At 41.3% G+C, this 24266-nt stretch overlaps 1 protein-coding gene across 3 annotated transcripts; it reads left to right on the top strand.

Moving 5' to 3' along the window:
• Positions 1-372: 372 nt before the first annotated feature.
• Positions 373-22690, top strand: tbx4 (T-box transcription factor 4). Of its 3 annotated transcripts, none has more exons than XM_040192852.2 (9): positions 373-505; positions 6809-6954; positions 7187-7281; positions 14908-15027; positions 16436-16583; positions 19486-19638; positions 19922-20010; positions 20228-20463; positions 20565-22690. In XM_040192852.2, the coding sequence occupies exons 2-9, from the start codon at positions 6811-6813 to the stop codon at positions 21185-21187; spliced, it is 1608 nt and encodes a 535-aa protein (XP_040048786.2). In that variant the 5' UTR covers positions 373-505; positions 6809-6810; the 3' UTR covers positions 21188-22690. The 3 variants fall into 3 exon arrangements, with proteins under 3 accessions (XP_040048786.2, XP_040048779.2, XP_077954669.1); XM_040192845.2 differs by lacking the exon at positions 373-505 and adding an exon at positions 2486-3045; XM_078098543.1 differs by lacking the exon at positions 373-505 and adding an exon at positions 3047-3126.
• The last annotated feature ends 1576 nt before the right edge of the window (positions 22691-24266 follow it).

Below are 24266 nucleotides of genomic sequence, written 5' to 3'. Positions count from 1 at the left end.
CATAAAGAAGAAGAAATGGACTATTTGAGAGATCTGTGATTTTCAGCGACAATTTATTATAAAAACAGCAACAACTAGGGATTCGGTGATAATCCTACAGAGCTCACTCTCATGGTGTTTCCATCGACTGTGTTTTTTGTCTTCAATCCCATGTGCACACTGATGGAAGGTTCTATGAAACGTTACTTCATTGTAATGCTAAGAGACAGGGTTGAGTACTTTTCATGGTGTTCTCCCTCTCAGTATTCACCAAGTGGAGGTCATATTTCTCAGTCCAGCACTAGTGTCAGAGTGGCTGCAGCTGCAACCTCCTCCTGCTCCGACCACGTGACGGTGGGTGTGTGTCTAGGTTCAAGTCCCCTCCAGAACCTCGGCTCAATCCCGCTGCTATAAAAAAAATCTAACGTCGGTATCGCAGCAGATACCCAGCTGCATGGGGCCTGGATTCACAATATCGAGTGGAGACCGGGACACTAAAGGAGCAGAGGTCAGAGCGAAGCAGGAGGTAAGAACAGAGATCCCTGGCACTTCTTTAATTGAAGGGCTTTTTGACCCATCTTTTTCTATGTCCAATTTCTGCCAAGCTAAAGGCAGTGAACAATACAAATAGTCACATTTGTGTTAAGAAAATGTTGTATTGATAATTGCATGAAAAAACTTTACTATATACCACGATTAGTAAATGTAGTCAGATATATATTCACTCAGTCCACGGGCATTGGGCTTATGGGCCAAACGTGTGCAACATGGCTGTAAACATTATATTTTTAATACATAGAGAGGATGCAGTATTGATTCCATGTCATCGTGTTATTAGAGCTGGGCATGCACGAGGCCCACTGCTCTCCCCAATGTTCAAACAGCTAGATGTAGCAGACTTTGCCTCTGAATGACTTCCAGCTTTAGTGTAATTACGTTCTGAGTAATTTGCCTGATCTGTGTAATTGGCTCTGACTGAGGGGCGTGATGTTGATACACAACATGTGTGCTCACCTAAACACCCCGGGATGTATTTTTTATTTCTTTATTACTGCTAAAACAGGCAAATCGAATACAAAAAATATTAAAACAATGAAATAAAAACGACTTTGAAGGGATGGGAGTTAAATGAAGAAGAGGACGTGCTGTTGAGCGTTTGCCTGAGAGAGAGAGAGAGAGAGAGAGAGAGAGTGGGAGTATGTGTGTGTGTGTGTGTGTGTGTGTGTGTGTGTGTGTGTGTGTGTGTGTGTGGGTGGGTGGGTGGGTGGGTGGGTGGGTGGGTGGGTGGGTGTGTGTGTGTGTGTGTGTGGGTGGGTGTGTGTGTGTGTGTGTGTGTGTGTGTGTGTGTGTGTGTGTGTGTGTGTGTGTGTGTGTGTGTGTGTGTGTGTGTGTGTGGTAAACAGCTGGAGGTTGGAGGGCACAGCTCCATCCCCACTGGCCGGGGGCCGCAGCGTCTCTCAGCAGCGCTGTCGGGCAGCTTGGAGAGGCCGCGGCGCGCAGCTGCAGACACACTAACGGCGGCGGCTCGCGCGCTCATGTCACCAACAGATATAGAAGCCACCTGATTTACGGCCGCAGTGTGTGCGCTTCATTTAGCCTCCTGGTCGAACCACAAGCGCATGTTTTCACCTCCAAATAGTGCGCACGGCCTCCACCGAGAGGCTGCGTGTATGCGGCGCGATGGCTGCACACACACGCACGCACACGCGCACGGACTTGTTGTTAAATAGGATTTGTAAGTTATTCTACATTGGCAATTGAATGAGGATTCAAACAAATCTAATTGCCAAATCTAATTTCATGCATTTAGGCCTAAATTAAACCATTCCTAAGATCATATAAAACATGAACTCCAGATATTATAACCATAATAAGTCAACAAAAATATCCTGTTTATATCATGCCACTGATTCGGGGATGTTAGCTTATCGGTGGGTTTTTATGAGCCAAAATAACAACATCGAGAAGAAAGACGAAATAAAACCGGGCCCGATGTCTGACCCTTGGAAACGTGTTTGGTCCGCAGAGCTCGGTACCCGGGCCCACATCATCACATGGGGTCCATTACCGGGGGCTCGAGGAGGTGGCCTCTTGGTAAATGGGATGCTCCTCAAAGAGTCCGTGAGATCCTTGCAGAAACTCAGGGACGGTGCTTTCATCTGCACAACCGGACCTCTCATCTGCGTCGGGGGACAGTTAACTGTTCGGGTTCATGGCGGGTCGTTTTAACTGGAGGAAAAAATATATGGTTAGGCTACTATAACTATTTTATTTCATTTATTGGAATATATTACTCATCAAGTAACCTATACATGCGATGGATAACAGTGTTTTGTGGTTGAATGATTCCTGTAAAGAAAGGAATGGTTGAGGACGTCGTTGAAGGTTCTATTCTGGACTCAATCGGAGGTCGGATGTTTATTTGGCTTTAATAGTTGCTTATAACAGTGTGGATTGTAACCATGGGAGTCCCACATTAAAGCATCGTGACATCATCATCTCCGACAGATAGAAGTCCTCTTAAGGTGTAGGCCTCGTGCACCCTGCTGTCCTGAACATGTCTTGGAGGGGACCGAATAATGATGGTGTTCCATAGTTGGAGACGGATGTGGTGCTGGTGGAAGTGTCGCTCCCCAGGGGATGGATGTGTTGAGGCTCCGAGGCGGAACGGCCCGTATGGAGGCCACTGCTCCCCCCCGCCGCACAGTCAGGGCGGGCCCGGTGAGCAAAACAGGGGGACACATCGCTCTCTCCCTGCTGCTTAAGTTTCACGCACAAGCACACGCACACAATTGGTTGCGCAACTTTGTGTGTGTGTAGTGTGTAGCAATGGGTGTGTGTTTGTGTGATTCTAAGAAAACAGCCCCCCGCGCCCCCTCTTTTAGAGAGCGCGCTGCACAGGCGCAGAGCGCATCTCGGGGCCGGAGAGCTAAAAGGCACTAAGGCAGCAGAGGCACACGACGCGCGGACACGTCCCCGTGGACAGCCTCCAGACTCCCGCAGAGTGGGAAGAGGAGCCCCCCCGCTGTTAGCCGGCGGAGGAAGGATGATAGCGGGCTGCATGAGGTACAGTACACCCGTCTGCTGTCTGTCTGCCGGCGGCATCACTGGACGAGGGGGTGGGAATGAAGCCAGAGCGTCATCCCGGTGAGATGACAGATAATTAGACTACGAAAGTCAACGAGAACGTTTGATGTGGAAGATCTGAATGTGGCAATTATGGGCAGGAAGCGGGGTGTGAGAAATAGAAGTAGTGTTTGTGGGTGTACATTTATTATTGCGGTGTGTTCTCTTTTGTTAAACATTATATGTCTGGATTATTCTTTTTTTTCTTTTTAATAAAAAATAGATTATTCCCATTTACAAACTATATATTTATTTACATTAATTTGTGATAACAGCATTTTATTTTCACCACGTCATTATTATTATTCGCAGAATAGTATTGGTTGTCAATTTATTAAATATGAAATCATTTACAATTATTTATTTTGTATTAACAAAAGCCATTTGAATCAAATATTACAAATATAATTTTTTGGTGCAGAGGATGTTTCTGTAAGGGTTCGTGATTACCCTAAACTAGTCCTACAGACATTCGGCCTAATAACTGTTTCTATGGAACGAGATTGGAGCCCTGCGTGATAGACACTAAATACTTTCTGTGAGAGGTCTTTCATTTAATATATGCATATTTTAAACATCAATGTTTTTGTATAACATTTCAAATCTGGTTTTAATCTTTAGCCAGTTCCAAAGAGCTCTTTCTTTTCCAGCTGGTTGTAATGCATTTGCAGTGAACTCTTAATACAATGACGTCAAACTGGGCAATTTATATGACGTGTAGGAACATTCTAGTTTGACCTAATTCATCATTTAATATTTTTGTTCTCTGGACTGAGGAGCCTGGCTGATTAATACCCAGGCCTTCATGCATCAGAGCAGCAGACACAAAATGGCGGCGGATGGACATTTATTACTATCTCAGTTGAACAATGTCTCACAACACATGCACACACACACACACACACACATACATACACACACACACACACACACACACACACACACACACACACACACACACACACACACACACACACACACACACACACACACACACACACACACACACACACACACACACACACAGCTTTTCAGGACTTTGTTGGTTGTGCATTTGTCATTTTAAGGCCTGCATTCCTTTTTCTACATAAAGTATTTGCAGACCACGTGACTTAAACCAATGTGTAAAATAACAGTGTAACGTTACATAAAAGGTGCGTTTAATACAATGTTTTCCCTTGTTTACTTTTCTTTTAACGGTAAAAGAATAAAATGTGTGTGACGGGATCGCTTTTCAGACCGAGTGTCCTCACATACAGAATCGGGGTTCTAGCTTGGGTTGTTAAACGGCACCAGTGAAAGTTGCAGTTTCACACTGTAAATAAAGCTCTGTGGTCAGTTCCCTGTCAGCCCTTATCTTTATTAGCGTTCACAAATGTCTCTATGGGTTTACAGTGGACGCTGGCTCTCCACTCACGGCTAAGAGAGTGTTTACAGGCCCACATGCAGCCCAGCGGAATGAACAGCACCGGGCTGTAGGTCCCACGCATGATGTGGGCTTCAGAACATTTCTTCAGAAGAATTGTTATAATAATTATAGAGGGAGGATAACTTAAGATCAGTGTGAAGGACAGCAAATGAAACAAAAGAATATGAAACCAGTCCATGTGATGGAATTCTTATCTTCTTAGTTCCAGTAAATGTCGGTGAAAGCCTCGCTCGTAGCTCCAGCCTCATACGTAGCCGTCAGCAAACAGAGCAGTGTGAGGCCGACGCGAAGCAGCAGCCGGAGGAGACAGTTTCGGTGTTGTGAGCATGTGAGACAGATAATCTGCAGGGGTTCTGAAGGTGTGAGAGACAGTAGGACCTATGACTGTCACCATCACAACACGGATAAATGCAACCTGCATTTTATTTATTCATTTTGCAACATGGTAGTTTTACCAGATTGTATCACTGATTTGGATCCAGTGGTCTTCAAAAATGTAAACCTAATCTAATTAGCTGTATTTTTTTTAGCAAACATTTGTGTGTTTGCAGGAAGAGTGTTTCACCGATGATGCTTCTACAAATGGTTAAGCATCATCTTGGACGTTAACTTGCTGCTTACCTGTTATGGAGCAAACGCTTTCACGTCTGTTTGAGAAAGACGAGTATTGGGATTCGGAAGGCTCAAGATGCAGCGTAGTACGTCATGGGCAGGATTTATCTTCATGCCTAAGAGGAGCAGATGTGTAAAACAAAATGCTGAATTAAGGTCGGAAGTTTACCCAATATAGCATGATGGGATGCATGATGAAGGGTGTCCTCAATGAAAAGGAGTTACCCGTTTCGCCTCAATGTGGAAGGCCTGATTGTTACTTCATATTATTCTGACCACACTAAAGGATATTCAATATGGACTTTGTACGGTTTTGTTTTGCCTTGATTGGGAAACAAAAAGTGTCTGAGGCAATGTTTTTTATATTTGTGGTGTCTCAATTTAACCATAGTTGTATATTTGAATAAAATATTGCTATTTTGTTATAATACACATTTGATAGTGAATTATCCGGTGTGTTTTATGCAATTTTATATACAGTTATGGGTATCTGGAACTTCCTTACATTCAAATATAAAAAATTCTGAATCTAAAAAATAGATTAAACGGATAAATAATATACAAGTGAAAGGCGAATGTATGTATGTAGGTGAATGAAAGCAATACTATCATCGATTTTTTTTTTTTGTACTGTTTTTAATTATATTGTCCACAATCGTGTAGATCGGATGTTGTGTTCAATCCAACTCCCAGAGTTTAACATGTGTTCTACCCATTTTACCATTTGGCTCAAGAAACACAATGGGCTTATTTTCCACTAACAGCAACCGGTGGCTGGACGTCCAATCCAAACAAATACCGGTACTGGTATTGTTACAAACAGCTGAAAGGAGAGAAAAACACTTTAACATGCCCACATGTGATACTCTTCAGTTTACCTTATGAATGCAATTCAAGGAAAACATTTTTAGTCTAAACGTGTGTGACTTGTGAAGTTATTATTTATTATTTATTTACATCAGAACCCGTTAGCAGCAGACATTCACAGAGCAGGTCGTCTTTTAAAGGATTGGGGGACTAATTACACCACAATGAAATATTAGACATGAAAATGTATGAAATGATGTCCAACATCTGCCGAGCTGCAACATCAACAATGTATTACTATATTAGTTACAATTACATTACACAAGGGATTACGTGCTACTTTTTGAGGCTTTCTTCTGAGTGTGTGAAAGAGACATAATTATGAAGTGGTTTCTAAATTTACTTTCCATTAAGCCGCAGGGAAAAGCATTAATGATCATAATTTAAATTTATCGCTTAACTCGAAAAAATATTTCAAAGAAAGAAAAAAAAAGTAAAATATGATTCCTTTTGGCTCCTCTAATACAATACGTTTAAGGCAAAGATATTTGATAGTTTGTATTACATATCATTACTACATAGTTTCATAATTCATCTGCACTCCTTTTCCACATGAATGTAAATGAATGTACTAGTTGGTAACCTAGACTGTGATAGCTCATGCTAACAGTCCTGGCTCGAGGCCAACAGCGCCTCGCTTATTGGAGAAGCTGGACACATACATGCACAAGTCTGAATGCGTGTGTTTGAGCCCAGCTTCACAGTGACTAATGGTGCAGTTCAGTGTTCTCTCTCTCTGCTTTCACAGCCACTCACAGATAACTCTGACAGCTGAGTATTTTTCTGATCCTGCAGAGATGCTGCAGGAGAAGCTTTCAGCTGTGACGGATGAATGTATGAGCCGGGTCCAGTCCGGTGGGGAGACGGATCTGCTTCCAGAACATTCCCCACTGGGCCTCTCTACAGCTCCCACCATTCCCAGCTCCAGTGAGCCCAACCAGGTACACATGGAGACCGTCGAGTCAACATGGCTGCAGCTTTTAGACTATAATACGGAGGGATTATTCTCCAGATAGTTAGAACTTCATTAAATGGAATGACGTGGGGTCGTGTTTATTTATAGTAATACTAAATGAAACTGTGTTTCTCCATATGTTATTTCAATTATAATGCGCTGAAGAGGGTTAGTTTGGTCCGTGTGTGAGTCTAACAGGGATTTCTGCTCTCTTTCAGAAAATTGAGAACATTAAGGTTGCTCTTCATGAGAGGGAGCTGTGGAAGAAGTTCCATGAGGCAGGCACAGAGATGATCATTACTAAAGCAGGAAGGTCAGTAACGCACAAGATTTTGGAGTTCTCATTCATTAAATTTGTATGTTGTCATATCATTATCGATGTTAATATGCTTTAAGTATTTCATCTACTGTGTATGTTTAATCACTTGTTATAGTAGTAAGTACAATGCATCACTCTAAAAGATGATCATATTTTTAGTATGTATTAAAACGCAGTGTGCCATGGATGCAGGGTGCCATGATCACACACACACACACACCCACGCACACACGTACACGACCTTCAGTGTCTTGCTCAAAGACACTTCAGCATGTGGACTGGAGGAGCCGAGGACCGAACTACTGACATTGCATTAGTCATGTTATTGTAACAAAACCTGCTCTCATACTCTTCATAAGATTGTGGAAAGTTACAGACGGTGATACTTAGGTGATGGATTTACCACATAAAATTAGTCTTCAACCTTTCTGATGTAACATAAAGCAGTTATAACTTTGTCAAACTGAAGTTTCCTGCAGCGGTGACTATATAATTGAAAACACAAATGAATGCTAGGCTTTTGGATTTAATGCGACCCGAGGATTAGATAGTGAGGCCTTTGGACATTAACCAGAGAATGAGTACATTCCCTGCCTCTCATTCCTCATGGGATGTTTTTTTTCCAGTAAAAAAATGTTAGAGGTCACCACACTTTTTCCTTAATGCTGCATAACTAGAAGAGATGGGCTTTCCCTTGTCCTGCTGATGGAGTGGGCTCTGAATCCCTAAAGCCCTTTGAAGAGTTGTGCAGCTGTGCTGGGAGACTTGTCTGGGTTTACCTCCAGTACTGCAGTCTGCCACAGACATGCTGAAGGTCACACAAATGTGGGCTCCATCCTCCAGAAGCAAAAGCAAAGGCTCTGAAGATGAACTCTTGCTTAATGATCACTGAACTGAATTATTTAAGTATGTTCCGAAGAGTGCATTAAAGCTATGTTAACACGGCAGAACGCAATGGTCCATGTTGAAAAGTGAATGTTGTAGTAGCCTAGTAAAACACTGTGTAATTTTGCATTAAATCAGACATTTGAGCAGATCATTCATAGTGTATATATATATTTTATATATATACACTGTAAAGAACTGCTGTGAAATCCACAGTTTATCCTGTGTTGAGTGTATTCACTCCGACGTTACTGTAAACAAATTACTGTGAAAATAAGAGAAAACATTTGTGAACTTAAAAACAGCAATAAATAAGATACTGTACAAAATCCCATTAATTAAGAATTTACAAAAATTACTATATGAAATCACACTGATTTTCTACAGTACCCTTTTGGTAACTGTTTTTCTACAGTACTTTTTAACTACTGTGTTTTTCTACAGTATACTTGTTACTGGGAATTTTTGGTTAGTGTGATTTTCTATGATACCTTTTCGGTTACTATGTTCCTCTACAGTGCCTTTTTAATTACCGTGTTTTTCTACAGTACCTTTTTTAATTACTGTGTTTCTATACACACATTGGGTGTGGGTACTGTAGGGTACTGTAGAAAATCAGTTACCAAAAATTGACTGTAGAAAATCACAGTAACAAGTTGTGTATTGTACAGAAACAAATAGAGTACATTATAAAATCACAGAAACCAAAAATGACTAGAAAATCCAAGTAAAAAGTTGTGTATTGTATTAAAACACAGTAAACAGGTACTGTAAAAGGTACTGTAGAAAATCACAGTAACATGTTGTGTACCGGATAAACACATGGTAAAATAAAAAAAGCACAGTAGAAAAACACAGTATCGAAAAAGGTACTGTAGAAAATCACAGTAACAAGTGTGTATTGTATAAAAACACAGTAATAATAAAGTTATTGTAGAAAAACACAGAAATCCAAAACGTATTGTAGAAAGAAAGAGACAGGAACAATTCTGAGGAATGCTGCTACTTGTTACGCTTGCTATCATGTCAGGGTTGAAAATGTTAACTATCTGATGGCTGGCTATTATCAGGGGACTGTACATAATGGGCAAATAATGGAAAGGATTCATTAATGGAACACCCACCAAATAATGTAGCAATTTTAAATGCAGGGGAAATAATCTTTATACTGGTGAATAATAAATTTCACTATCACCATTAAATTAGCATTTCTCTGATAGCATGTTTGGGTTTAACTGTCAGATTCGTAGTTCAGCAAAGTGTCATCCCTTATTATATTCTGATCAGTGGAAGCGGGTCACTAGAGGGCAATGGGGCGTGGCCCCACCATGAGCAACAACAAAAAAAATGTATATATATATATATATATATATATATATATATATATATATATATATAGAATTTTGGTTGTTTATTATATTAAAAATACATTTTACAAATAGTCAATATTTTGTGTTTAAGATATCTGCGCAAAATAAATGCTTTTCCTGCACACACACCCACACCCACGCACACGGAGCGCTTGTCTGCATGTCTCAGCTGGGCTCGGGCACGGTCCCAAAGCGGCGGGTCTAAGAAGCAGTTAGCCAATCACTGATAAACTTCATGATTGACATTATAATTTCAGCGTCCTAGAAGTACAACATCATCATCTTTAAAAAAAAAAATCCAAATGTCATCCAGGTTAACAAACACAAAAGCATTCAACATGTCTCTTACGACGTCATTGACTGAAAAGCCGGGCTATTAGTGAGACCAAAGGTGGCCACTGAGAGTGTTAAAAGACATCCACTAAAGATGTGTCCCATGAGGACGCCCAGGGGTTCAGTGTGACGTGTCAGGCCGTCCAGGGCATTGGCGAACAGGGGAGCCTTGAGGGTTTTACATTGATAATTGGAGTTGCTCCGCCAGTGACTCAATGAACACTGCTAGTTCCAAGGAGGCCGCGGGGGAGGACAGGAGAGTGTGCGTACCAGGTCTGGGAGGAAGAGGTTCGGTTCACCAGTAATCCTCCTCCTACTGGTGAGCCGGGTCTTTTGAGGTGCCTCAGCTGGCCGCAGTACAGTTCGGAAATCTAGGTAGAAATGAAAGTTCTGGGTGACAGAAAGACAGAGTCAGCCAAGCCTTTAAAACCTAAACAAGCAAGAATCTACAGCCAGAAGCTGAACTGAGGCCCAGCAGCGCTTTGAGGTCAATTCTGCAGATTCCATGGCGATGCTAACACGCAGACAACTCAATGTCCACTTGCTGCTCCTAACCATAGGCTTGATTCGTCTTTGTGATGTCCATCACATTTCTGATTTCTAAGGGCCAGTATGTGTACACTGTTTTAGTAATTAACCATAAAAAGCAAAGAACGAAATGAAAGGTGAGGACAGTATTGTATCTCTTTACATTAGGAGCATTATGTATAGGTATATTTGAGTGCTCTCAGACAGGAGTCTATTAGATAATAGGGGACCCAAAACAACGCTTGATAATGGTTAAACAGAGCAAGAGCCTTATTATAGTCATGTCAGTAACAACACGGTAATGATTGCAATGTTTGGTAAGCTGTAGATAAAGGGGTAATAAAATGATTATGATGAGGTAATATAGGTTAATGTTTTGCCAATTTAATCTAATGTGTATTTGTACCATGTTACCATGTACCATGTTATGATGCAATTTATTCTCTCTAAAGTATGTATAAACATACAAACAGGGAATACTGTGTAAATAATATGCTTAGTTAAGCTGTGTCTAAAAGCATCTAAAATGCTGCTAAACTTTGTGCATGAAGGATCTATGTTCACAATGGGTCAAATGCTCGGCCTCTGGTACTGATTCTTGCAACCTTCTGGACCGCTCATAAAAACAACTCTTAGATTCTCATCAATACACCCACAGTAGCTACGTCTCAGACCCAAGGGGCAGCTACGCACGGCGAGGAGCGTCAGTGACACTCTGGTTCAGGAGAAAACACCAGTGAGAGACAGCTGCTGGGGACCCCTTAATAAACAGGCCCCAAACTAATGGAGATATATTGTGTTTTATAGAAATACGAAAAATGGAAATAAAAAAATGGAAATTGTGCTGGTTTCGTTCCAAGTTCAGATTTGTTACGGGTAGAACATTTAAAATATGATGCATTACTACTCCTAAAACTTTCCAATATCCATAATATTATTGGATGGTACCGATCTACGGGTTATGAAGTGGTGTTTCAGTCAGAGGGGATATCGGGATCCTAAAGGTTTCCAAAGTTAGTGCCCAAGCAATGGAAATATTTGTAACTGTGTAAGAGTATTAGATTAATAATAACATATGATAATTACATTTAAGATGCAAGTACATTACAGTACAGTTACACATTGAGCATTTTATGTTCAAAATTTCCTAAAAAGAAAGTCAGAAATATAAAAAGATGTAAATCATCATCAATATATTGTAAAAAGTAAAAAGTGGCATGAAAAAAAAAAGAATCTTGATAAAGAAGTCACCTGGTCTAAAAGCATTTGGTTCCCACAGTGGGAACATGTGAGGAGGGTCCGCTCAGAGGAGACAGGGGAGGAGGTACAGATGCAGAGCTGGCAGGCCGGCATGAAGGGAATCCCACATTTCCCCGACACTCTGAGCTGAAGCTTGCTCGGCCCACCGCCATGCAGCACCTAGCTGAGACCGGTAGACTTGTTATTGTGAGTGTCATTGTGCAGGCGTAATCCTCCCTCTTCAAAGCACCCTGTGCAGCTCTTCCCTCACTCTCCCTCTTTGTACACAGCCCGTCAAGAGAGCAGCGACGGGTTGATAAGAGGAATCCGGCGCCCAATAGGCAGAGTCTACGAGGTTGTGGCGTTTACTACCCTCCCACCCCCCCAACTCCACCCTCCCAACACTCCTTTTGATCTTGCCGTGGTACTGGAGATTCCCAGAGCGGGAATGGATCACTGCAGGGCCTAAACATGTGGGATTGTTAAGAGAAACAGCTGGCTGGGCAGAGAAACACGCACACGCCCCGACAGCGATATCATACACACTCTCTCCGACCATTTCTCATGCTCCTCTTAAACTCACCCACTTAGTCACACCGCAGTATGTATATGCATGCCTTCATGCTGACTTTGACCATCAGCTGACTAGAATTGCAGAGCTGTGATTACTTTTTATAGGAGTAGCAAATAAGCAACAACATAATTCAGCGTTCTCCACCTAGATCTTAGACGGACAGTAAACAAAAGCACTACAGTGAGAGTCAGAGCACGTTTTCTACATCTTTTAATGTGGGAAAAATGTGGAAAACGGAGCTACGCTGAATATATAATCCTGACATCTACCTGAGAGTGAGAGGCCGCATTTTGCATTCAACACCATAGTTAAAAGGAATATATATATTTATATACATTTTTTTGTATAGCCCCAAATCACAAATGACAAATTTGTCTCAGAGATAGAACATCCTCTGTACCAAAACCCTCACAGTAAAAACTCCCCAAAAAACAGAGAAAAACACAGACAGTTTGCAACCTTTGGGAAATTAAATCCAGCTACCATTAGTCATGTTTGACATGTGGGGAGAAAAAAAAAATGTATAGCCCAATTCTGTGAGCTGACATATAAAACATGGTCTACGAGTGGCAGTAAAGGTGCAGCAAATGGATGAAATCACACAATTGTTTTTACATTCATTGGGTTTATGATACGCCTGGGCTGCATTCAGATGAATTAGAGTGAATTACATGTTATGGATTCCTCTTCACAGAGTGACAAAACGAAAAAATAATTAACCACACTAAAGGGTCAGATCCAATATACATCATCGTTCCGCAGAGATGTTTCAACACTTAATACACTGGATTAGTGGAATCTTAAAACCCGCAATAGGCTTCAAATTAAAAGCTTGTTGGATTTCTTGAAAGCGCCTGGAACCGCCATATTGTTTTGTAAATTACTAAAACATAATCCCTGTACTCTGGCCCAGTGTGGAGATGGGCAAATGTGTCTCTACGTCACTGTGACATCTAGTATGGACTTTCTGAATACAAATGCTACTCCGTAGATGATGTCAGCCAACATGTTACACTACCTCGTTAACAGCATATTCGATGCTTAGTTAGTGTTCTAACATAGACACATTTTGATTCAACAACATTCATTTGTGTATGCTATTGTGATGCATCAGGTTCATCTGTCCAGCTCGACAGCTGACGCCTGAGCAGCAGCAGAGCCCTTCTCTAGATAGTTATGACCGTATCACACAAATCCGAGGGCCGCATGTGTTGACACAGGCCTCCGTCTGCTCCATCTGTATGGAATGAATGGAGCCAGAAATGAGCTTGGCTCTGCTTTGAATGTTCCTCTAAGATTAACCTGTCTTTCAGTGAGGATGATACCAGGACTGATCTCTCCTACTGATTGGATTTAAAGCCAGGGAGAGATTTAAATTACCTGCCCTCAATCCCCCTCCTTTCTCTCCTATGTGAGGGAGTATTTACAGAAACATGATCAGATGGTGTCAGGCACTATGATGCTTTTGAAGAAGAGCATCTGCACCAATGGGAACAGCAAGTATGCATGAAGGGGTTTTGATGCTACGCTAATTTCCCCGCGAGCATGCAAAGCCTTTCACGCGAGTGTTTTAACTCGTCGCTTTGGGCGCCACTGTCAGATAAACTGCAGTCCTGTTTGACCAGAGCCTTTAGTGCAATGACGATTCAGCTATCTAAACTATTGTCCGATCGCAGCTGCCATTAAAAACCACTTAGATCTTTATAAAAGGCACTGAGCCCTCGGCTAAATTTCCTCTGGCATTGAGGGGATGAAAAAGTTTTTGGTTCCCAGAAGGGGTCAGGAAAGGTAGCTCCCTTTATGTGTTTTATGGCTTCAGTGTTTTCCCTACCATTATAACAGGGGCCACCTTCCCCCCCCTGAAAAACTAAAAAAAAAACGCATGGCAGTACCGCACCGACACATGCACGAATATGTCCGTGTATGGTTGCAGTTTTGAGCTAAATCAAAATAAGGTTGAATATAGTTTTGACTAAGTTCTATCATTTTTTTTGAATATTTTTTTTTTCATTCTTCACTTATATATATTTTTTTCATATACACTTTATTATATTTTTCCATTGAAAATTGGATATTTTCAGATCAAAATCGTACATTTTGAAGTTTAAGGCCTGGATTTGGCTCCATAAACCCCCTTCCCTCCCCCCGTCGGCCCAACTGTTGGCCCTACTACTACTTTTCCATTATTACCGGCACTTCGGCCACACATTAAGACCAATCCGTCCAGCTCGCAGACCGGTCCGTATTGGTAAAATAAGGTTTCACTGACGAGCTATTGAACCGGGAAGTCTGAATTTGTGAATATCTTGCCAACTTTACAATGAAGGATCTTGCGCATACTTTATCTCATAATTTCGACTTTACATCATAATTTCTATTTTCCAAAAATCGATCCGTATTGAAAGTTGGCTAGATATTCACACTTCATTTTACCAATACGGACCGGTCTGTGAGCTGGACGCACCGGAAGTAAACAAACGTTAACTATGTTAAAATATTTTGTTGCATTAATCCTTTATCAACCTAATCTCTGTAGAACATCAGGCGTTCAGTGTCGAAAATCGGAGGCACAGATTCCATGACGATACTTAACCTACACACAACTGTTTTTAACGGCCCCATTTAATTCTTTAAAAAACAAAAAGACTGATAAGAGCATTTCTGATACCTTTCCTTTACATTTTTCCACAGGAGGATGTTCCCTAGCTACAAGGTTAAAGTAACTGGGATGAACCCTAAAATCAAATACATCCTACTTATTGACGTTGTTCCAGCTGATGACCATCGCTACAAGTTCTGTGATAACAAGTGGTACGTTGGATTTCTGATTATTTTTGTTGAAGGTGGCCCGATGGCCAAGTCCTACAGACTTTCTTAGCAGCTAAGTGGATTGTAGCCGCTTGAATAACAAATGCCTCGGCCCAGACAGTAGTTAACTTAGGCCCAGTGGGCAATCAACGGGCTGAGACCTCAGGTGCCATATTATTTTCCAACCGTTATTACCAGACAAACCAAAGATAGAAGACTGGATTCCAATCAAATATGTCTTTTACCATATTAAAAAACATGGATTTCTAGAATATCTGAGCATGTCACCTACTTTATGGTTAACATTAGGGATAGATTATGGTAGTGGTAAAATGTTATTCAATATTTAACTATAACCCTTTGTTCACTGGTTTGACTATTTGTATCGGTCTCTAAGTCAGCCCTGCAATTGATAGCTGGGATTGACTCTGCAACCAATAAGCAGTAGAGAAGATGACTGACTGATTAATTCTCTGGATTAGGAAATAGGCACCAAATGATATAATGGAATAATATCCGATTAGACGGGTCATGACGTGGCCCTAATCTATAGGGTAGTTGTGTCTAGTCATTTAGTTTAAAGACTTTTTTTGATATATTTAGCAAAGAATGGACCCAAAAGCAAGTTTTTGCATCCGTAACAAGTTATGCTGGCCCTGAACATGGCCATTCGTTTGTAAATCTACAGTTCACAGCAAAGGGCAAAATTATGACGCCAATGTTCTGCCTTCCTTCTTCACTCCATGAGCGGAGGGACAGTCCTAACGTGTGTGAGATGCTTCAGTCTCAGCGTTGTTCCATTTACCAAAGATGCCACGCAAAATCATAGCAGACCTAGACCACTATTATAAATACTATGTATTTTTTATTGCAAATTGTATAAGATCCAATAATTGAAGCCTGGCATAGATTAAAAGATATGTGTTACTACACATATTCATTGACTCCTTTCTGCAGGGTACAGTCAAGACAAAGAGAAAAGCTGCACTGAATTCAGTATTTCAAACTGGCATTCACATTTCCCATAAGTGGGCCAAAGGTTTTACATGGAGAAGCTGAAATGAACATAAAATACTTTCACAGCCATTTGCTTTTGATGTTGTTGCATGGCCTGCAGATGGTGGGTTCTGGTGTTCCTCAGCAACACCTTGGAGAAGCATAATTAGTAATGATGTATTAGCAGAGGCCAGCTAAAGGATTAAGTACAGTCAGGGTTGAGAGCAGTAGTGTTGTACACCTCTCTATTGCTCCGTTGCAGTAAAGCACTCATTCATGTGGTGACAGGGACAAATAGTTGTAGTTGTATGTTATATTAACCATGATCTTTACATGTTAAACCGCATTAGCTCTTTTAAACAGTTGAAGGCCACATTACATTGTTTGTTTCTTCACATTCTCCATCTTTTTTTAGGATGGTGGCTGGCAAAGCTGAGCCAGCAATGCCAGGCAGACTCTATGTGCACCCTGACTCCCCCGCCACAGGAGCTCACTGGATGAGGCAACTGGTGTCGTTTCAGAAGCTCAAGCTAACAAACAATCACCTGGACCCTTTTGGGCATGTGAGTACCTGCAGATATCAATACCTTTTTATTACTATTTCTATTCTCATTATTCCAATGGTTAATGATATAATTTCACCCATCTATTGAATCACTACGATGTGGCTTGGAGGTAGAAGTTGTCATTTTCCAAGAAGAGGATGGACGGTTTGATCCTCCAGTCCAAAGGCCTTCTAAATAGCTATTGTAGGCTATGTATTTGTGGGGTATGAATGGGTTATGATCCACGAGTGGATAAATGGGTGTGGTGTTCAGTGCTTTAGGTGTTCGGAAGATCGGCTATACAAGTACAAGTCCGTTCCGACATTCATCTGTGAGAGACTCAAATTTGTACTAATCCACATTGAAGATATTTTTCAAGGTGTAAGTGAAGTGTTAACCTGTTGTTAACACTACAGGCAATGTTAGGGGGTCACCAAAGGCAGCAGATTAATCCTCAGTGCAAGATGGGCAATCCAAGCAATAGTTGCCTAAGTGTCCAACATTCCAACATTGCCATTCCTAGTGTAGCCCGAAAACATGTGTGAACTACATTTTATATGAACCATTTGCAAGGTGCAAAAAGGTAGAGGTGTTTTTCAGATATCTGAAAGAAAGAATTGAAGAAACGAAGGAGGCAGGGCCTGCGTAGTGATGTGAAGAGTATGAATGTGGCAGCGCTCCCCAGGGGGGCTCTAGGATAGCTTGTCTGAAGCCATCCCATCAATGGGCGGGCTCATTAGGTTCATAACCTCTCAGATCCATGGCAGGGCCTGCTGTCACATCCAGTTGAGTGCCTGGCCAGTGATAAGGGCGAGTAATGAGGGGCGTGTGCGTTTGAGGCGAGGCAGAGCCCCGACGACGCCAAGATCGGGAGGTGTGTACTAGTGCAGGCCTTCTCACTGTGGAGTAAAGGATCTCCCATTCAGTATTAATTATGCACATTGGTGAATGTGTTACAACATAATTCAACTATAATTCACACACTTCTTCATGTTCTATGGTTATCCAGCCTAGTATCCCAAAGAATGTTGTGCATCTTGGACAAAACCGCCCCACACCATTTTTACCCATCGATAGTGGGTAGTATGTATAGTAATACATAGTATTATGACTTTTACGCTGCAATGCGATAGATAATGTGTGGAGTTTTGGGTGGCTAATGGATGTCTGGACTGGAAGTTGGATCCCATAACTTTAAGTACTTTATATTGATAGTCACCTTTATATCAACCATAACCACTGTCTTTTCCTAGCCTTAATCTGGGTTTCATCATATCATCCAATATTGAAGTCCTAGTCTGCCAATAGGGTTGAGTGATGACATGATTCCATCCAAGAAGTCATTCTAAGCACTTATCCGTATCAGGAATATTAAGGAAGATCCCTTAGATAGTCCCTTAGACAGTCACTCAAGATCCTTCAGTATCACCCCCCAACAACAGACAGACAGCAGAGCAGACAAAGGGTCAACAGAAGGCCTCTGGCAAACCAGCCAATAGCTGGTCATCTGTGTCTCCCCAGACCGCCACGGCAACAGGAGCATGTGAGCACAGGGCCATTCACTGCTCAGCCTGAGCCTAGCTCCCTGTGCCCTGTTCAACCTTTGCTTCTCTTTGAGAGACCCCTGGAGGACGGGGCTCCTTGGGAGACTCTGGAGAACGAGGAGGGGAGCCAAAGTGAAGTGCTTGATGTTCATCTGCATTGACAGAGCTGGACTAGTGATGACCCTGCCTTACTGTTGCTAACGCTTCACTGGGCACAGCAGTCGGCCGCAGTGAGCGGATTGATGCGAGTGAGCTGACCTGCAGCCACCCATGCAACCTAAACACTATGCACGCTCAGCACACGTCATCTGCTATTCGAACACACAACACATTTGAATATCAGATTGATCCAATCCAACAACTTTGCACTCAAAAGACTTGATTCCAATGGGGTATTCAGCAGTTAATGGATGGTGGTAACATGCACGGAATACAATGCATTAACAGTAACATCAAAGACAGCCATAAACACACTAATTTCACTCATTGGTCACTGCTCTTCAGAATAATGAAAGTGTGATTTTTACACTGAACATCTAACACGTTATGGTTGCATGTTCTGGGGGTAAAAAGTACAAGAATTAGGCTAAGTACTTAAACATGACACAATCTTAATAGTTTATTTTACAAAGATGTAATCTTTGTGCACTATATACTAACCTATATTGTGGCAAACATTTCAAATGTCATATCTAAATTGATTGATTGAATTAATTATTAATTAATTATTGAATTAATTGACATTGGTGACCTTATGTTTCAAATCATTAATCACAACGAAAAATTGGTTTGCCATATACATCATTGGGAATGTTGTTTAGTTGTAAGGGAACGCTATTTAGTTGTTTTTGCTTACTGGGCCATAATCAGTGTTTCCCCTGTGCTTGATCTGACAAGTTAACACTGAATTCTAAACACTAGAACTAGAACAAATTATTTAGGTTATATTGTTTTGTTGTGCAGTTCATTTTTTCAAGCACCTATGTACATAGCTTCTAACCTCAAGGGAAATGTACTGAGGAATTGTCCTCATTATATTAACTCATTAACTCATATCCATCTCAATGTTGTAATTGTCTTCACTGAATAGTAGTAACAGCCTATGCTGTTGTATGGAAACTAAGTTTACTGTATATTCTGGAGAGAGTGACAACATTACATAGTGGAGTGTCCCAACCTTAAAGCAATCCAGGTGTTTAGTGGATCGTCTCTTGTTGTCATTATACTGTTAGTACCTCAGCAACTGCAAAACATCAACTGTGGAATTTAGAACTTTACACTTAAAGCCAGTAAACATTGTCAATTTCTTTGCCAGCTAGTTATGAAAAATAAAAACTGACTGTTTCGAATATGAAATCTTCTCTTTCCATTCCTAGATCATCCTAAACTCTATGCATAAGTACCAGCCCAGGCTACACATAGTCAAAGCCGATGAAAACAACGCCTTTGGATCCAAGAACACTGCCTATTGTACTCATGCCTTTCATGAGACAGCCTTCATCTCGGTAACCTCTTATCAAAACCATAAGGTAAACCACCTATGAAATAAAATTCATGCAATATCTTTAGTTTTACAAATGCAAGAGTAACATTCGTTGTTGTATGTGTAACCTTTTTTTTTATTGAAGGTGAATCATGTTAAGGAAAGTAAATGATGAGAGGTTTTTGTCTAAATTGAAGTCTGCATGGGGTGAATGGATGTTTAAAGCTCACCCGTCCCCCCACAGCAAAGAAGCTTTTTATTATTGCTTCATCTACTGTTAGTTTGATACTAAATGGAATGAAATCTTTAATGAAACATTATTTTTCTAGATCACTCAGCTAAAGATAGAAAACAATCCATTTGCCAAAGGATTCCGGGGTAGTGAAGAAGGAGATCTACGCGTTTCAAGACTACAGGGGTATGTTTACACAAAAAAGAATCAGGAAAAAAGGATAGGTCTTGTAGGATCATTTAGCCAATTGTATGTCTCTCATAAATGTCAGCGCTCCAGGAGATTTATTTTATGTTTGGATATTTTTTTCAAAAGATACTTTGCCTTCTTGACAGACTGTCTTGTGGGATTGGACGCATGTCAGACTGTTTCCTTTTTTCTTCTGTTGCTGCTTGTTGTACAGGAAAGACTATCCAGTGATTTCAAAGAACATGGTTCGCCAGAGGCTCATCTCGTCACATAGCCACCTAGCAGGGAAGCTCGGACAAGGAGTTCTTACAGGGCACCCTCAAGTGCTGTCCTCTTATCAGTACGAGACTGGGGTTCCTTTGTCTAACTCAGACCCCCAAGATCCTATTTCGAGCCACTTCCCTCAGAGCAGAGATCCCAGCCTTCTGTACCACTGCTTCAAACACAGAGGTATGTTCATAGCTGCTGTTGTTCTAGCTATTGTCCAGAATATGACATGTCCGTCATGTACTTCCTGGTTTAAATTCAAATGTAACTGTATCCATTTGCAGATAATGCCCGACACCTAGAGCTTGGATGTAAGCGGCCGTATTTGGAGACAGCATCTGTGGTCTCAGAGGAGCGTTACCTTCGTTCAGCTGCTTACGAGTCGATGTCTCATCCATACTGCACTGAGGCGATTACCTCTAGAGAGGCTTGTATGTACGGTAGTACAGAGACAGAGTCTGCAGCAGTAGTAGTGGACGCAGATGACTTGGCCAACTCCTCTTCAATAAATTGCAACATGTGGGCTTCAATGCAGCCCTACCCTCGCTATAGCGTGGAGGGCGTCCCCTACCAGCCCTTCACTGCTCACTTCACCAACGCTGCCACGGTCACTCCGGTACCGCACCCCACATCATCCATGGCGCCTCGACCACAGGCTGACATGGGTATCTACAACTCAGCTACGGTTCTGCCTGTTATACCTCCTTCATCCTGCTCTCCAGCCGTTTCAGGATCCAGAGAACGGTCAGGCCATCCGCCTTTGTACCAGAAGAAACCAGGGTCTCCTCTTCGGCCTCAAAGAGATTTCTCAGTCTATCCAACACAAGGCACTATATCTACCCGGGATCCATCCTATCAGTACCAAGCGGGGCTGAGTAGCGCTGGGACTCATTGGACTGACAGCTAATATGCACACTTGAGGAAACAGTTATGCCACTGTACAAGTCTGAAATGAATCAAGGTCCAACACCCCACTTGTGGGCTGCTGATGCCAAGCAGACAGTGAACCACAGCCATGATCATTGCCAAAGCCTTTTATAGGCATGAATTCTCACCGAAGCACTTTTACATGCAACACTGTGTGTGGTGAACAGTGCCCGAACTCTTTACTTATGTGTATTGTAGCAATTGTACGGATACGATTGTTTTCAACACTCAAACGCAAAGGGCAGGTTTTCATTAACACCTTAAAGTCTGTGGGAGGAAGCTGTAAGAGACGCAAAGTCTGACACTAACTGGCTAAGAACAACTATCCAAAAAGTTTTGTCTATCTAGCCTGATGTAAAAATGAGGATCATATTTCAAAATAGACCATCGATGAGATGGTTCTTCTAGAGAATGAGAGGCGAAGATGTATTTACGAAATGATTTTTTTTTAGTGAAGGATTTTTGATCATATCTTGTAGAGCTCCACATAGATACAGCATGGTTATGAATGAGGCTGCTGGTATTATATGTATTTCTTCATTTCAACAAATTAAATGAAAAGCCAGGGACGCATCATGTATTCTTTTTTTTTCTTTGCCTGGCAGCAAGCACAGAAACCATGGAGGGTCGACTGAAAACATGGCTGTTTTATTGTTTATTTATACATTTTTAGTTTGTGTATTTTCATGGCATTTGTTGACAATGAGTAAAATATATATACATACATACACACCCTAAAGGTGGTGGAGCTCGGGTAAATGTCCACTAGGCAGCACAGATAAAAAAAAGTTGTCGCAGTTTTGCATCCTAATCATTCATATGTGCCAAAGTTTTGCTAGTCCTTGATGTATCTCGTTAAAGTGAATTGAATTCATACAGAATGATCGACATTTTCTGACAATAACCGAGAGAAAAGTGCATTGCGCCTTGACATTAAGAATATAATACAAAAAGTTAAATTACAGTCCTTTACCATGATTTACATACAGATGAAGTAAATCATGTTAAAGATTAACATAACTTCCATTGTGAGATAGTCTAAAGGGCCTATTCAAATACCTTGTACAGGTCTGTGCTGGTTGCGTGATACTTGCTCAAGACTCAGCCGCCAATGGTCCAAACTTATGACTCCAAACTATATTAAGGTGAAACAGGACAGCAACCAGATGCAGGCTTACAGGGCCGCTGTTAAGCCGGGGTGAGTGCTGGAAAAGAGAGCGGCACACAAATCCCACTCCCAAATGACTTACTAATACAATCTGTGTAAGTATAAAACAACAGGAGTCGGCAGGAAAGCTGAAAGAAAAGGTTCTCGCTAGCATTACAGTAAGTGCAGTCTGAGCCGACATTGACCAGTACAGATAACTGGAGCATATGATCGTGATCCCTCATGCATTGTCCCTTTATTTCATGTCTTATTTTAATATTTTGGATAGATTGACATGTTTGCACACCTGATGAATAAACATTTTCATACCTCTAATTGTTTGCTATATTCTATTCCACCAGTGTACTGCTTTGCATCAAACTCACTTTGAAATCAAATTAGTGTGAAATATATTTTAAGGGGATTTATTATCAAGAAATGTTTCATCACAGATATTTTTTGTTTGAATTATTGATATACAAGAAAATGTCACTGGAAACTGCAAACCTGGATCAGCAAGGTTTTTTTGTATCATTTTGAAGATACTATACATGCACACAAATCTGAAGTGTCTGAACAAGTCAATGAATTATTACAGCAACGCGATCGTCAGTTTGATCCCCGGCTCCGATCGTCCATGTCGACTTGCTAGCGCTACGTGAATGATTCGCTAGTCGTGGTGGGCAGGTGGCCCCGCGCATGGTAGTCCCTGTCATCAGTGTCAGCGTGTGGATGTCTGCATGAAGACATGTAGTGTTGAAGCGCTTTCAGCGGTCAGAAGACGAGAAAAGAGATCTACAAGAACCGTTCTCATTTCCTGCTTGCAGGAATGTGCAGTGCCACATTGTTGACATTGTGAAATGGTAGGTCAGAGCTGTTAGGTCAGTTTTAGGAGACAAAACTACTTGGTTAAGGTTAGGAGAAGATCACGGTTTGTGATATAATAGGGATGATAATAATAATAACAACTCCCCTTAGTGAATTCTTCTGCATGTTGCACTTATTGTTGTAGAGGAAAAAGAAGCTGCAGCACTTGCAGTATACTATCCACTGAAGTTACAATCAGTAATCAAGCTAAAGCCAATGTAGAGACATCATCTTCCATAGCTTTCCCCCTCACAGAGCTCTCATTAGATCATGAGTTATGCTGATGGCAGGGTCCTGGGTCATGTCAGCACCTCTTTCTCTATCTTTTCTCAGCTGGGGAGGCATTTCACATGAAGGGAGGCTCTTCACAGAGAGGGTCCACTGAAATCAACGAATCCCCAGCCCGTTATCTTGGAATCCTCATAACCTGCCTGATAATACTCATTAGACATTCATTTGGCTGTCAAAGTACAGTTTCGGTCTTTAGTGTTATTGAATTGGATTCGCTGGGCCATACCAGTATTTATGGACATTGCATATTTACAGTCTTCCGTTTTGCTGACCCTTTTCAAATGAATGCTGGGAGTTTTTTTAGTGAACTTAGATCAGCTTTCATTGATGTCAATAAGGCATCAAAATGGATTTGAGTCTTGACACTTTTGTTCAAGTTGGGTAAATGCTGACAGGGAACGGGAGGTCTGGTTCCTTTTTGTCAAACGTCTTTGTTCTTCTGGAATGAAAACTACATTCCAAAACCTAAAACTATCAGCCTCTTTTGCAAAATGGTTAGCTTAAAGATAAAATCTGTTATTTGCAGTAGTACAAAGTGCAGCACTTTGAGAGTCTGTGTAGTAAGGGTGAGGCAACACCATCAGAATGCTTTGATTTACGAAGGATTATGGTTTGCTTAAATTGAAATCTATACTTCCCATATACAATGTATAGTAGTTTGTATATATGCTCTTCTCATTGTACGGTCTACTACTAATTAACTAATAAACATCATGTGCTTAAAAAGTAAGAATAAAAGGTTTTGGGGCATTAG

This window comes from Gasterosteus aculeatus, chromosome 1 (genome assembly GCF_964276395.1).
Source record: "Gasterosteus aculeatus chromosome 1, fGasAcu3.hap1.1, whole genome shotgun sequence".
In the NCBI taxonomy this organism is placed as follows: domain Eukaryota; kingdom Metazoa; phylum Chordata; class Actinopteri; order Perciformes; family Gasterosteidae; genus Gasterosteus; species Gasterosteus aculeatus.
The sequence above is the reverse complement of the archived record's forward strand: the minus strand, read 5'-3'. Positions and strand labels throughout refer to the sequence as shown.

Bases quoted from the DNA above. Each gene is read 5' to 3' on its own strand.
- tbx4 (XM_078098543.1), top strand. From the start codon at position 3,105: ATGAAGCCAGAGCGTCATCCCG. The intron at 7,282-14,907 runs GTCAGTAACGCA...ATTTTTCCACAG, and splicing joins ATCATTACTAAAGCAGGAAG to GAGGATGTTCCCTAGCTACA. The intron at 19,639-19,921 runs GTAAACCACCTA...TTATTTTTCTAG, and splicing joins CCTCTTATCAAAACCATAAG to ATCACTCAGCTAAAGATAGA.